Source organism: Pelodiscus sinensis, chromosome 32 (genome assembly GCF_052426305.1).
Source record: "Pelodiscus sinensis isolate ZL-2025 chromosome 32, ASM5242630v1, whole genome shotgun sequence".
NCBI classification, from domain to species: Eukaryota; Metazoa; Chordata; order Testudines; family Trionychidae; genus Pelodiscus; species Pelodiscus sinensis.
The window spans coordinates 5,536,602-5,552,580 of NC_143083.1; the positions used below are offsets into that span (position 1 = coordinate 5,536,602).

General features: G+C 45.4%; 1 protein-coding gene across 2 annotated transcripts in view; it reads right to left on the reverse strand.

The window, feature by feature from the left end:
* Positions 1-15,979, reverse strand: part of SPPL2B (signal peptide peptidase like 2B) — a 46,108-nt gene that overhangs the window by 28,037 nt on the left and 2,092 nt on the right. For both annotated transcript variants that reach the window (XM_075903153.2, XM_075903154.2), the window contains exons 2-4: positions 8,715-8,834; positions 7,022-7,204; positions 2,883-2,972 (exon numbers count right to left, since the gene is read on the reverse strand). In XM_075903153.2, coding sequence (XP_075759268.1) covers positions 2,883-2,972; positions 7,022-7,204; positions 8,715-8,834 — 393 coding nt within the window. The remainder of the gene's footprint in view (positions 1-2,882; positions 2,973-7,021; positions 7,205-8,714; positions 8,835-15,979) is intronic.

A 15,979-nucleotide genomic window follows, 5' to 3' on the forward strand; every position in this document is an offset into this window, starting at 1 on the left:
TCGGGGGACTGCGGAGCCCAAACAGCCGTTTGGGCTCCGCACTCTCCATGCTGCATGGGGAGTGCGAAGCCCAAACGGTCACGTGTGCCACTTGCTCCCATGCAGCGGCCTGGCTGAGCGGTGCAAAAGTCAGCCGAACACCATGGTGGGAGGCGAAAGGGGGCAGGGCGGTGACGTTCATTGCCAGAGGGCGGGGCCTGGAGCCACTGTCACGCCGCATGTCACCGCCTCCCGCCGTGGTGCTAGGCTGACTTCTGCCCCACTCAGCCAGGCTGCCACAGGGGAGTAAGCGGTGCAAGCGGCTGTTTGGACCCCATAGGTCCCATGCAGCACGGGCTTCCCAGAGGGAACAGCCAGCATTTCAGGCAACAGCGCCGTCCAGAGGGAACAGCCAGCATTTCAGTGTTACAGACTCTCAGACACTGGCTACTATATATATGATAACATTAACTATATCTTATTAATAGGGGGAGGGATAGCTCAGCGGTTTGAGCATTGACCTACTAAGCCCAGGGCTGTGAGTTCAATCTTTGAGGGGGCCATTTAGGGAACAAAAAATCTGTCAGGGATGGTACTTGGTCCTGCTGTGAAGGCAGGGGATTTAACTTGAGGTCCCTTCCAGTTCTGTGAGATAGGTATATTTCCATATTATATTATATAACTAGGATTTTTGCTGGTAACTGGCAGGTGCCGCGGTGGCACACAAGTGCACATGACTACTCACTCTATTCGTGGATTGGGAAACCGAGGGGGAACACTGATACTGACAGCTGCACCAGACACATAGGTACTGGTGGCTCAGCCAAAACTGACGTGCCCTACAGTTGCTCTCTTTGCTGATGGAGGGTACCAGTAGAGCCATGGTTTTCCTTGGAGCGTGGTAAGCATGTCACAGCCCAACTCAACTAGTGGAGGAGTGCTTGGCCTCAATAGTAAGCTCCAAGACCACAGGCTTGGTCCAGGACCTGATCCTTTTTGGAGCAGGCTCTTTGGTGTGAGTCTCCTCCCTCCTCTTTGGGGGAGTCTTCACAGAAGACTCCAAAGCCTTCCATGAGGGTCTGTCTGGGGATATACAGGGATGTGTCCTGACCTGGTTTGGCCACAGCTTGTATTACATTAACAGTCTTTGCTTGATCTTCCTTGTCCTAGACTGGAGGGCCAAGCAGATGTTGCACTTCTGGGAGACGTGGGTTACCCCCAAGCAATGGTTGCACATAGGGTGGCTGCTGTTTACAGAAATAGCCTCTCAACGGAGGCAGTGTTTCAAATCTGATGAGCCAGACACACCCTGCTAGAAAAGCAAGTTTTCCAGAGGAAAAAGCAGGAGGAGAACAACCAACCTCCATATTATCTATAGTAACTAAACTGATAACTAGCCACCACTACACTGAACATCTTATCGCTAAGGGAAAACAGAAAGGCTGAGGCATGCTCAAGATGGACACACTAAGGCTCCATCTCCAGCCAAGGTGTTGGGAAGGAACCGAGGGTGGTTTGATGTCGGGCATGAAGAGGCTTAGAGGGTAGACATGGGCCAAATGGACCATGCTGGCGCAAAGCTGGCAATGAAGTGATCCAGAGGTGCACATGCAGCTCAACTGGATCACTCACAGAGACACCGTCCAAAGAAGAATAGAAGTTAGCATAGCATAGTGAAATACTAAATTGGAAAGGCCGAGGTGCCCGAGAGGCCCTGCTTCCTGAGTCCTGGGCTGGGTTTACTGCAGAGAACCAGGATGGCTTCCTAGATGTTTACCCTGAAGAGATTCTGGCTTTCCATGGAAAGCTCTTCACTGCCCTCTTCATTCTCCTTTAATGACTCGTGTCACGTATCCATGGAAAAGGGGAACTCAGAGTCCACAACTTCCTTGGATTCCGTAGTGACGTAGCTACTCTCAGTCCTGTTCAGCTCCTCAAAAAAAAATGGAGAAGTTACATTTCCATGGCCAGTCTGCTTCCTAACACCCTCGGCTTTAGCATAAGTCCTCTTGCGCTGTTGACTCTGGCACTGGTCAGCAATCCAACAGCAAGCACTTGTGGACCTCTGACTAGCGCTATCCACAAACACGTCTTTATTTCAGTGGCTGCCCCCCCAGGGCTTCTCCCCAGATGGTAAGCTGATCTAGGATCTGAAGCAACTCCTTCAGGCATGTCGTAAAGGTTGCTGGATTGATATTGCTGCAGAGCCAATATACAGGAATTAAGGAGAAAATGGACCAATCCTGCCATGTGCCGAGTTTTAGTTAGGAGGAGAGGACATCCAGTCAACTTGATCCCAGAGCAGTGGAGGGCATACAGTAAACACACAGATGCCTGCAACACTCAGCAGAAGCCCACAAAACAGCGTGATTTAGCAGTTGGAGCATTGGCAAAGTAGTGTGCAGCAGCATTGTGTGCACATGAACTGAGCACTCTAACTCAACTTGCATCAAACTTAGAGAGAGGAGGTCAGAGTTTGCAATAAATGCAAGTGGGGGCATACTCATGAATCACATTGCGTGTATTTTCACAGCAGAGTAACTCGACTAACATGAGCTAAATCCCCCATGCAGACAAGCCTATTAACTCAAAACCTTACTACAAATATTTGAGAACAAGGAGCCGGTTTTACTTATTCCCGGTATGTGTGTCAAGCAGCAAGGTGTTCTAAATCTCACCATCTCTAAATCGCAGTGCCAGTTGGATTTCATACTGAAGATGCAGCATAAATCTCTGTGTGGATACTTACGACAGAAAAAAATAAGTGTACTGCTTTCCAGGAACCATTCACGCACTGAGAAAAGGACCCACCATAAAAAGCTTGTAAAATGTACTGCAAACATACCACTGAGGCATGCCACATTCCCGATGGCGTAAGCGAAAGTGTTTGACCTAGGGCTTACCTTTCCAATGTCTAACATGTCCGTGTAGCTAAGCAGAGCCACGGGAATGTCAATCTCTTCATACTGACTCCAGTTACCTTTAGGGGGACCCTGAAAGTCAGAACAGAGGTCTTTGTAGAGCTGGCTGTATTTAGCAGAGATAATCATTTCTAATCATCGGAGGAGTTCTTGAAAGGAACTAGACAGAAAAAGCTTTTTTACCCAGCATGTTGGGGAATGGGGATGCCAGTAAGTAGAAAATGGCAGTAAATTAAGAGGGAGGGAGTTCGGGTGCAGGGCTGGAGCATAAGAGCAGGATGTGGGGCATGGGCTATGGGAGGGAGCCTGGGTGCAGGAAGAGGCTCAGGACCGGAGGCTGGAGCTAAGGATGTACAGGCAGTCCCCGAGTTATGTGGATCCGACTTATGTCAGATGTGCAGTTACGAACGGGGTTTTTCTTGCCCCGGAGGACGGGAGCGGCGGGACGCCCAGATGCACTGCGGTCCTGCCACCCGCGTCCTCCGGGGTGAGAAAAGCTGCTCCGCGTCTCCCTGGTCTGCTGGGGGGAGGGAGACGCTGAGCAAAGCCGCGGAGCACACGGGCAGCGGGACAGCCCAGACGCGCCGCGGCTGTCCCGCTGCCGGCGTCCTCCAAGTCTTTGCTCCCCGTCTCCCTGGTCTGCTGGGGGGGGGGAGGCGCAGCTAGTGCCCCCCCCCCCCAGCAGACCAGGCTTTTCTCCGGACGCCTGTGGTAGAGCAGCTGGGGCGCTGCCGGTTGGTTCCGCAGCGCTGCCGGTTGGTTCCGCAGCGCTGCCGGTTGGTTCCGCAGCGCTGCTCTGGGCGCTACTGGAGCAACCCAGCAGCACCCCAGCTGCTTTGCCCCAGGCGTCCCCAAGTCAGCCGCTGCTGAAACTGACCAGTGCTGACTACAGGAAGCCTTCCTGGAATCAGCCGCTGATCAGTTTCAGCAGCAGCTGACTTGGGGACGCCTGAGGTTCTTAAGTTGAATCTGTATGTAAGTTGGAACTGGCGTCCAGATTCAGCCTGTTGAAACTGATCAGCAGCTGATTCCAGGAAGCCTGGGGCAGAGCAACTCTGCCTCGGACTTCCTGTAGTCAGCTGCTGGTCAGTTTCAGCAGCGGCTGAATCTGGACACCAGTTCCGACTTGCATACAGATTCAACTTAAGAACAAACCTACAGTCCCTATCTTGTACGTAACCCGGGAACTGCCTGTAAATGGTTAACCAGTAAACACCAATTACAGGTTAAATGGCAGAGGCTGGGCAGCCCCAGTCACCTGTTTAACCGGTTAACGAATTCATCGGGATTTTACATCCCTAGTTGGGATGCGGGACAGGGTGTTGAATCCGGGCCTGGGTGGCACTCACCTCAAGGGGCTCTCCACAATCAGAAGGTACAAAGGCAGCTCTGTGCGCTGTCCCCACCCGCAGTCACTGCCCCCGCAGTTCCCGTTTGCCACGATTCCCAACCAATAAGAACTACAGAGCCAATGCTCAGGGCAGAGTGGGGCAGGGGCAGCATACAGAGCTGCCTACCGTGCCTCTGCCTAGAGGCCGCCAGGACCAGTTACCACATGGGGGGGAGCTGCTCAAGGTGAGCACCCTCTAGATGAGGGACCCTGAAACCCTCCTGTGCCCTAACTCCCAGCTCTGTACCCTGAAGCCCTCATGTCCAGCAGGGACAGGCTGCTGCTTCCAGGGAGCCATGCAGAGCCAGGTAGGGAGTCTGCCAGCCCCATGCCAACTGGACTGCTAACTGGACTTTCCACAAAGGTTAGAAACACTGATCTATACAGCTTGCTGGCTGTTACAGGCCCAGATAACACAGCTTTTTCTGTATCAACATTTGGGATGATAACAGAAGGAGGGTTATGCAGAAAATAAATGCCTAACATAGAAGTTACCTGAGGCCGCTTTACTACCCATAATAATGTGAATCTGACTAGTGGCCTGTAGGTGACACCAGCATCTCAAACCAACACCCATTCTGCACAGGCAGGAGAAACACATTACTCAATCTTTTCCTCATGGTAAATAGAATAATACAATTGAGGATCATGTGATCTTTTAAGTGCAAAAGATGGGTAGACCCTGACCTCCAGATCGCAATACATTTACCAGAAGAGAAAAGATCCCTTAGAGAGACATGCAAATAACTGTCCAGCTAAGACTAACATTATTAATCTTACAATAGCACCTCAACCCTTCCCTGCTTCCCAAATCTATTAGGGTATGTCAACACTACAAAGTTAATTCGAACTAACAGACGTTAGTTCGAATTAACTTTGATAGGCGCTACACATACAAACCGCTAGTTCGAACTTAATTCGAACTAGCGGAGCGCTTAATTCGAACTAGGTAAACCTCATTCTATGAGGACTAACGCCTAGTTTCTATTTTTGAACACACATGTCCTTTATTTTGTACATCAGGAAGGGGGACTAGGGAGAGGTAAGTGGAAGGAGGTGAGGGAGGAATGGGGTACGAGCCCCTGATGGGGAAGACTGGGGTGGCTCTGCGGGCTCCTCGGGGTGGAAGCTCTCCTGCAGCCCCCCAATTGACACCCCCCCCCACCCCCCGGATGGCAGCCTGCGGCAAGTGCAGCCGGGATGATGGCCGAGTGCTGTAATGTTCCGAGTGTGGGCATTCAGGGCACTCCAAGTCAGGACTGCTTTGCTGTCCCTCATCGAGTTAGACAAGCGAGCGGGGAACCCTTGAGAACGGTCTGTCCGGGGTGGGGGCCGGGTCCCTTTAAGCACAGCCCTCGGCTAGCCTGAGACAGCAGCTCCACGCTCTAAGTCCTAATCTGATGCCCTGCCAGCACTGCTTCTGGCCATCCTTAACCTCGGTTCAGGGTCCACTCAATGTGGACATGCTAGTTCGAATTAGCAAAACGCTAATTCGAACTAGTTTTTAGGTCTAGATACACTAGTTCGAATTAGCTTAGTTCGAATTAACTAATTCGAATTAAGTTAGTTTGAATTAGTGCTGTAGTGTAGACATACCCTCAGAGCAGATTATCCCTTCATTATTAGATTCACTTGGACAAGTTCAAAACAGCTATGTCTCCCAAAGAACTCTGAAAATAATAAATGTTTATTTGACTAGAAATGCAAAATATATTTTCAAAATGGCTTTTTAATCAGGAAGTTTTAAGACCCAGCACTCAGTCTGACATATTGCTTTGAACAATAAGGATGTGTATCAGCATTTCACCAAAAGGCGCCAAGAGATAAGGCCTGGCAGAGTCAAATTTGATTTAGCTTTCTGGTGAACAAGGATAATTATCTTCCATTCGTGTCCACACTGCGATGCCTTTCTTTAATCATATCTAATATGAAATGGATCTGTTTTTACTGACTAAAAAAAGATGTCAGGCGCCCTTAACAAACTGTCACACTCCAAAAGGTCTGCACCCACGTAGCTGTCTGCCACTAATGGACACACCAGAAAAAAGCAACAGCCAATGTTTATGCAACATCCCCCCCCCACGTCTGGTAGGAGTCTGACAGACATGTATTTCTGGCATTGACACTCAAGAGTCCACCAAATACAAGCCATACAAGAATTAGTCTTTTTGAATACTAAGTTACAACACAAGAACTAAGATTTTCTTGACGTCCAAGGAGCCAGCTTCATTGTTTTAACAAAGTGTTTAATAACAGACTTTACCCAGGGGCATGTATATGCATACGTCCCATTGGGAACCACCACTACATGTGTGAGTAAAACCTCTGGCTTAATGAATAATTATTAATGCCACAAACAGAAAAAAGTAACAAAATTACTCACAAAATAGCAATTATTCAGACACTATCAGCAACGAACATATATGTTTCTGTTGGCTAAGCCAGGTGTCCAAACATGAGTAACTTTATATGTAGCTTCATAGCCCCTCATAAAACCAAAACACTGCAAGCTGAGTCATCACATGCCCACAGAGAGACCTTAATTCTAGGAAGAAACACTCCAGATCAGAAAATCCAAACTCAAGTAAACAAAAAAATAGCAACTCTAGAAAGCACTGAGACAATGCTGCTTCTCAGGAATGAAGATTAAAAAAAATAAAGGCTTATAAATAATCATGAACAATATCAGAGTTACATCAGTACTGAAGACAAGAACTAGGAATGGACTCACCAGTTTCTCTTTACTGACTATCAGCAAACCCCGAGCTCCATTGATCTGAGCAAGCCTGACTTTCTCATAAAAGGTGCAGTTCTTCCGCATCACCATAGGGATTCTGTTATGGAACCCTCCATCTGGTACATCAGAAGGAGAACACAAGACAGATGCTGTTTGATTCTGAAGCTGCAAAAGGGCCTGGAGAGAAAGAAACAGTAGTTAAAAACCAAGAATGGATAGCTGCAAAACCAAAAAATGAGACTATGATATACATGGACTCTTAGGGGAAAAAATATCACTCTTAATTTCTTTATATTAAGCAAAAACTGCCATTTACAAAAATCAAACAAACAATGCTGCCCCTCTCATCACCACACACAATTCCAAGATCTAAGAAACAGCAACAAATATCTGCATTTAAATTGTAGTAAAATACAACATTTAAATTAAAATCACATCAAAACTGGACATGCACAAATCTGTCAGGAAAGCTTCATCTACATTATCCTCCTGCTCTTGTGTTTGAGTTCAGGATCCTTACAAAAGGAAAGAAGGATAGCAGCAGAATACAGACTGTGGACTTCAGAAAAGCAGACTTTGAAACTCTCAGGAAATTGATGGGCAGGATCCCCTGGGAGGCTAATATGAGGGGGGAAAAGGAGCCCAGGAGAGAAGGCTGTGTTTTAAAGAAGCCTGATTGAGGTCAACAGCAGATGCCCAGCATGGCATCATCCTTGTTGCTCTGCCTTTAATCTTGACACAGAGTCTCTGAACAGGCTTTTCTCCAGTTTCACACTGGAGTCCTGAGCAGTTATACTGCTCTCGGATATGCAGTGCAACTCCTCCACCTTTTCTCCCTGACCTGTCCTTCTTGAACAGTTTATATCCTTTCACGACAGTGCACTAATTATGTGAGTTGCCCCACCAAGTGTCTGTAATTCTAATCACACCTGGTTTCCTGATTGTGCCAGGACTTCCAATTCTTCCTGCTTCTTTACCAGGCTTCTTGTTGTCCTGGAATCCCACACAGTGTCTCCATATTCCACATCAGAGTAGCAGGTGTACAATACACTTTAGAGCCTCTGTTCTTTCTGCCACCCAGAGATGCCTGGCAGTTATGATGGTGGAGAGGGAGTTTCTGCTAATCTATTCCTCCTTCAGTCTCCATTTCTATGCTTCTGTGTCAAGTCTTGCTCATCGCTTTTCTCAGGGAGCACTGTGAAACTGACCCAAGTTTCTTGCAGGTCTGAATAAAGCAGTAAAACCTGAAAAGACTTGTCTATTTTTTATTTTACTGCATCTTAGCAGAACTACTGAAGAGACACTAGAACTCTTTGTCTAAACTATCTATTTATATTCAATTCTCAAAAACAACATTATCTTTGCAGATACAAGAACTAAACACCTAATTTGCCAGGGTGAGAGCCATTTCCATCATTATTAAAGAGCTTTGGTGGTAAAAGGAAGGTTCTTTTATAAGACTGGTAACTTCAAATGATGACTTGTGTTTGGAAAAGTATACGGTGGCTAAATCATCAGTTTGCTAGAGCTTATTGCGCACACACACAAAAGCAAAGAATATTCCTGAAAACAAATGAACATCCTACTCATCGACAGCCTTCCTAGAACTAGGTGAGGCCTAAGGGATTCCCTAAAGTATGGGAGTCTTTGAACTCTATCCCTCTCATTGCTTGATTTATGTACTTACAGCTTTTCCCAGGTCATGCGGCAAGTGAGCCCACTGAGAATTGAAGAGGATACAGTAGTCCTTTCCTTTACTGTTCCCTTTCTCAGACAGAACCCGCACCATGCCATACTCGCAATACACCTGACAACACAAAACATCTTGTTAGGGCTTCATTAAAAGCAACAAAACATCAAGGCCTTCACACTGAGACATGTTCTAATGAAGTTGCTCTATAAAGATTCACAAACCAAACTTCGACTTGGAATGAATAACCCTTGTTTAAAGACGACAAGAAATGCTGACAATACAGACCCATAACTCTGCCTCCCCTTTTGAACAGATAACGAGTAGCTCAGAACAACCTATGCTGACTTACAGCTCTGAAACATAAAATGAAGAATTGTTAATGGTAAAGTTAAAAGCTTTGTTAACTAGGTAACACTTCAGCCAAGTCCTTGCTCGCGTAAGTACGTTTTAGCCAATTCTTCTTTTCTATAGAATTGCTAATCAGCTTACAATGATAATGCTGAAATAAACTTGTGTTGAAAGATGTAAGTAAGAGATACACCAACATATAATGACAAATAGCCACATACACACACTCCTTCTGGGAAGACACAGGGATGGGTGACAACATGAGGAAATCAACAGGAAAAATGCAAAAGTTGCGTAACTGTGTATGCATAATGGGCAAGTTATATAAATTGCAAAGGATTGATGTGCTATAGGCTGGCCAGATAAAGATTAAGTGATAATGTAGAAAATGTATATAGTCCTAAGTCAGCATGGGCACAAACTGGAGAAACACTGGACCACAAACTGAAGCACAGGACTCAAGCAACCAGACCAGATAGAGAGAGAGATGTGTGCATATCACTGTCAGAATCCATTTGTTCAAGAACTCCTCCTAAATGATAACAGATGTGGTGGTCCTATTTGGTATACAGCTTCCTCTTATTGTAACTTAAAGTAAAGTCAGGGCTTGGTTGTCCCAGGAGAACAGGATGTGTCTGGAATTCGACTGTTTTCCATAAGAAAGTCGGGGTTTGGTTGTGTCTCAATTCCTTGGCTTTTACCCGCACTAACTTAATTAAAAACTATGACATCTTTTAGATACACTGTTGTCCTAATGTGTATCGGGGAAAACGAATGTGTCAGGCCTCATGACAATGTACAGGGGACCTTCGGCCAGTTAGCACTGAGGGGCACCCAAAGTCACAGGTGCTACATTAATTATATCAACTTAGCAATGGAACCTGAGCATCACTATAAACAGTTCAGTGTAGATCACTACTCAGTGTGGGTCCTCCCCCGCCCCAAAAAGGGATGGCTAAAGAACAGACTGTAATGCCATTATAAAAATCAGTAGTGTGACCTAGTCACCCCATTTCAAAAAGGCTATTATAGGATTAGAAAGGTTTCAGACAAGGGTGATCAAGGGCATGGAAAATTTTATCTCCCCTCGAAATAGGAACTGAAAGGAGACTAACAACAGAGGACATAACAGAAATATATAAAATAACAAATGGTTTCATGAAAGTAGATGGGGAGCTTCTCTGTTCTCCCCATCTCGTAACACAAGAACAAGGGACCATTCAACAACATTAAAAGGTGACAAATTCATAACTTATAAAAGGAAATATTTTTTCACCAGCACACAGACTGAGTCCCTCTCCCTGCCCCCTCTATGATATCTGAATGCGTCACAATCTTTAATGCATCAATCTTCACACCACCGCTGTAGAGAATAGGAACTTCCCAAAGGAACTAAGGGGTGGTGAGCCTGAGCACTGCTGTGCCTGGAAGGTGATGGAAAGTCACAAAGCCCAAGATCAAAGTTATTTGAACTCAAATTACATCAGCAAACAGTCACTGTAATTAGCACAACACTTATGCAAATGCACTCTTGGTTCCTGGTGTCAATAATGTGCATATTCACCAGTGATGCGTGTATTGATTCAGAGTGCAGTGCCCTTGGGTCAGTATTTCATCCCACAATTCACCACCACCCAGGACACTGCCTTTTGTAAAGTTCTGGCAATGCAAGACAGGACCCAGATGAGTCCCACAGGGGTGACTGGGAGCATTAGGTATGTGAAAGGTTAACTGGTTAACCAGTAAGCATCACCTTTAATTGATGCTTACCAGTTCTGGTTAACTGGTGGGGACTGCTTCAGTCCCGTAGGGCCTGCTGCAGACAAGGGCATTCAAATGTAGCTGGAGTAGCCCCTATCCACGGCGGGCCCTAGTCAAGGAAATATACACATGTAAGCACATGCATGCATAAGAATGGCCATACTGAGTCAGACTAAAGGTCCATCTAGCCCAGTATCTTGTCTTCTGACAGTGGCCAGTGGCCACTAGAGGGAATGAACAAACAGGGAATCATCAAGTGATCCCACTCATCACCCATTCCCAGCCTCTGACAAACACCATTCTTGCCCATTCTATCTAATAGCCAGGGATGGTACTTGGTCCTGCTGTGAAGGCAGGGGACTGGACTTGATGACCTTTCAAGGTCCCTTCCAGTTCTAGGAGATTGGCTGTAAAAATTTAAAATTAATGGAGATTGCCTTTGATGGATCTATCCTCCATGAATGTATCTAACAGGATTCAAAAAAGAACTAAAGTCCTGATCTTTACAACATCCTCTGGCAAAGTTGACTGTATTGCATGAAAAAGTACTTCCTTTTGCTTGTTTTAAACCTGCTACCTATTAATTTCATTTGGTGACTCTTAGTTCTTATGTTATGGAAACATGTCAATAACTTTTCCTTACCCACCTCCTCCACACCTGTCATTATTTTATAGACCTTTATCATACCCCTGAGTTGCCTCTTTTCTAAGATGAGAAGTCCCAGCTGAACAGTTATCATTGGACAGAGCAAGATCCCGGTCAGGACACCAGACGGGTGACTTCTGACCCTATGGCTAGCTCCATTATTCCAATGAGGTTAAAAAAAAGTTTTAGGGTCACTTCCACTAAGATTAGTACTAACTGACACCATATCTTCCCATACTGAAAGTACTCCACAGCCTACCATAACTCAGACTCAAACTCCATATATTGTTCCTTTTTGCTGTTGCCTTTTAACTGATTTCCATATAAATATTTCTGATGCTTTCAAGTGAATCAATAGTACTTGATCTGTACCTGACTTTGATCAAACCACACAAATTGCAGCTTGAGAATTTACACTGTGTCCGCTCACCATCTACAAGTAGTACTCTGAGATCCCAAGAGACAGAAAGAGTTGTAAGGAGCATGCACACGTGTGTGTGTGTGTGTGTGTGTGTGTGTGTGTGTGTGTGTGTGTGTGTGTGTGTGTGTGTGTGTGTGTGTGTGACAAAAGCAATCTGCTCATCCAGTTTTGGATTATTTACATGATTTGGTCCTCTGCTGTTGTGCATGATCCATGGAAACTTCAGTTAAGGATGAAGAAATTGATTCAGAATTTGACAACATTCATCTTAGAAAAAGACAATGGCAGTATCTTCCCAAAGTCACAGATCTCAGGCTTCAAAACAGAACTTAACAGCTGAAAGGTGTTCAATTTACAATCTTGAATTGATGCACAAACACTAACTCATTGGAAACAGTCTTGTCATTAAAGCAAAGGATTGGGATTAATAAATTTGCAGTTCTATTTTTAGTTCTGCCACAAGCTTCTTGTGAGGCCTGGGGCAGATCATTTAATCTCTTTGTACCTGTTTTCCCCATCTTTAAAAAATGAAACAAAATACAGGACTATGTAGCACTTTAAAGACTAACAAGATGGTTTATTATAAAGTGCTACATAGTCCTGTATTTTGTTTCAGCTACACCAGACTAACATGGTTACATTTCTATCACTTTAAAAAATGAGACCATCTAGCTATTTGCAGGTTTAATACAGTGCTGGGTGCAAAGCATTTGAGACCCTGGAACAGAAAGTGCTAAGTAGAGAAACTTATTTATAATAGCAATCTCATTAACAGATTAACATGCTGTAAATACCTAGGAAGGACAGATTGCTCAACAGTTTGTTAGTCTCTAAAGTGCTATAGGAATACTCGTTTTTAAAGTTACAGACTAACACGGCTCCCCCTCTGAGACTTTTAAATTGCAGGTCCTTTTGAAAAGTGGTGATGATGATGATGATGCATAAGTAGGTAATAATTGAGCTTGATTCTAGGACTTCTGGAAGAATCTGAAAGGCTGGCAGTTAGAATTTTTTTTATATATACTTGTTATGGATGTTCAGAGAATAGTATGAAGTAAAACAGATCCTGCCTTGAATTTAAATGTCAGAAGTTGAAGACATGGTACTCTGAGCAGCAAGCAATTGAAAAGAACTGCTGGTGAAACAAGGTCCTGTGACACAGTGACAATATCATGTAATTTCCTGATCAAATCTTACAGAATGCAGATAAACTTGATTAAATTAGGAAGCTTCAGGGGGTAGCCGAGTTAGTCTGTATAGGATAAACTTAAAAAACAACAAATGGTCTGCTAGCACTTTATAGACTAACAAAACATGTAGATGGGATCATGAGCTTTCATGGGCACAGCCCACTTCTTCAGATGACTGGTGTTTTGAGTTTAGGATGTGCAAACCCAAAATAAATAGGGGAGAAGGAAGAGGACAGGAAAAAAAGGAAGGGGGTAGGAAAGGAGCAGAGGGTATGAAAATATCAAAGGGAAAAACAAGTAGGCAGAACTGGTAACCTATAAGCACCTAAAGATTGGATAGTTAAAAGAAGCTATAGTCATAACATAGCAATTAGATAGGAAGGGTAATAACCCAAGAATCTACACAGACAAAGAGCTATTGGCACCTTCACTGAATGTTACGTTGATAATGTCCCAGCCATCCGTTATGTCAACTGAGGAGGTCATCAGTGTGAGAACTGAATTTGTGGATGAATTGTAATTCCAACACCTGTCTGTGTATTTGGCTTGCAGAATTGGTCTGTGACAAGATAGCCACCTGGAGATCTTTTAAATAGTGATTAGGTAGATTGAAACCTCCAACAGGTTTCTGTATGTTCCCTCTACATATATCTGATTTGTGTCCATTGATTCTTTCCCATAGGGACTATCCAGTTTGTCCAATATATATAGCAGTGGGACACTGCTGGCATTTAATGGCATAGATCAAATTACTGGATGTGCAGTTAAATGAGCCTGTGATTTGGTAGCTTATGTTGTTGGCTCCAGTGATGAATTGCTTGTATAGATACGTGGGCAGAGTTGGCACCACGGCTGATTGCAGGGCTGGGTTCCTGGATAATTATGATGTGGTTGTGTAGCATAGTGACCGGAAAGAATTCGTTTCAGGTTGGGGGGTGGTCTATAAGCAAGAATAGGCTTTTCCTCAGTTAGCAGTGCATCAGAGGGAAAGTGTTAGGAGGACTGGGTGCTTGTTTGGAACTGAAGTTGCAACCACCAGGAATTTCTTGAGTGTGAGTTTGAAGGATTGTTCCTGCCAGAATCCATGTTAGAATTGCAGGTTATTCTGTTAAGTTCAATAGCATGCACGTGGATTCTGTTTAGGGATGTAAGCATAAGCGTATTGTATAGTCAAGTAGTGACTTGATTAGTTACTCCCCCACACCGCTGCCTCTATCAGAGGCAGCAAGGATGGGGAGCAGGAGCCGGGGGGAAGTCGGCTTAATAGCTGGTTTTCCCCAGCACCATCTCTGCAGGGAGCAGGGGAGGCAGAGGCACAGCGCGGGACCAGGGACAAGTCTGGTGGATCTTAATACATTTAAAAGACAGAGCCAACAACAGGGTTAGTTCTGCAGTTTCCCCCCTTATCGACTAGTAGATTCAATGCAATTTAACATCCCTAGTTCTGTTATTTTTAAATGTTCTCTCTAGAATGCTTTTCACCTTAGGACTAAAGTAGGCTTGCACGGGTAGCGTGGTGGAGGGTAACATTTGTTGCAATTACACTTGTCCTTGAGCACACCTGTCTGTCCTAGAAAATACACAGGGAAGACAAGAAACTAAGCAGCCTGGAAATATTCCAGTCACAAAGGAGAGAGAAACAAGGATCTCTACCGAGAAAGGCAACAGCTGGGGAGCTGGATGCTTGAGAATGGGTACTTGCTGGACCACTGAGGGGAAATACAGGCCAGAAGCCAGTCAATAGGATTGCACTGGGGGCGAAAGCAGTTCCTAAATCCTTCCCCCTCCGGGCTCAGGTTTTAAAGTAAAATCACCCCACAGCCGCATTTCTGAGCAACATGCGGGTGAGGTGAGGCAAAAGAAAAAGATGGGTGGTGGTGGTTGGGGACTCCCTCCTAAGAGGGACTGAGTCATCCATCTGCCATCCTCTCTCACAGAACTGGAAGGGATCTTGAGAGGTCATTGAGTCCAATCCCCTACCCTCATGGCAGGACCAAGTACCATCCCTGACAGATTTGTCCCAGATCCCTAAATGTCCCCCTCAAGGATTAAACTCACAACCACGGGTTTAGCAGGCCAAGGCTCAAAACACTCAGCTATTCCTCCCCCCACTATAGAAAGGATGTGGACGCACTGGAGAAGGTCTAGCAGAGAGTGACCAAAATGATTAGGGGGCTAGAGTGCATGACCTATGAGGAGAGACTGAGGGATTTGGGTTTGTTTGGGCTGCAGAAGAGAAGAGTGAGAGGAGATTTGATAGCAGACTTCAACTTCCTGAATGGAGGTTCCAAAGCGGATGGAGAGATGCTGTTCACAGTAGTGACAGATGGCAGAACAAGGAGCAATGGTCTCAAGTTAGTGGGAGAGGTCTAGGTTGGATATTAGGGAAGACTATTTCACTAGGAGGGCTGTGAAGCACTGGAATGGGTTATCTAGGGAGGTGGTGGAATCTCTATCCCTAGAGGTTTTTAAGTCTCAACTTGACAAATCCCTGGCTGGGTTGATTTAGTCCTGCTTTGGGCAGGGGGTTGGACTCGATGACCTCTGAGGTCTCTTCCAGCTCTATGATTCTATAAGCGGGAAGCCTGCCTCAGGCTCCCCGCAGCATCTGCAGGCTCTATTTTGCCCAGACTTGTCTGAGTACAAGACAAGAGACAACAAATGGTTACAGACAGGTGGTAGGTGAATACAAGAAAACAGAGAAAATAAAATAAGAACATAAGACCAGCCATACTGGGTCAGACCAAAGATCCATCTAGCCTGGTATCCTGTCTGCAGACAGTGGCCAATGCCAGATGCTCCAGGAGTAAACACAACAGGTGATCATCACACGATCCCTCTCCTGTCATCCATTTCCAGATAGAGGCTAGGGACACCTTTCCTACTCATCTTG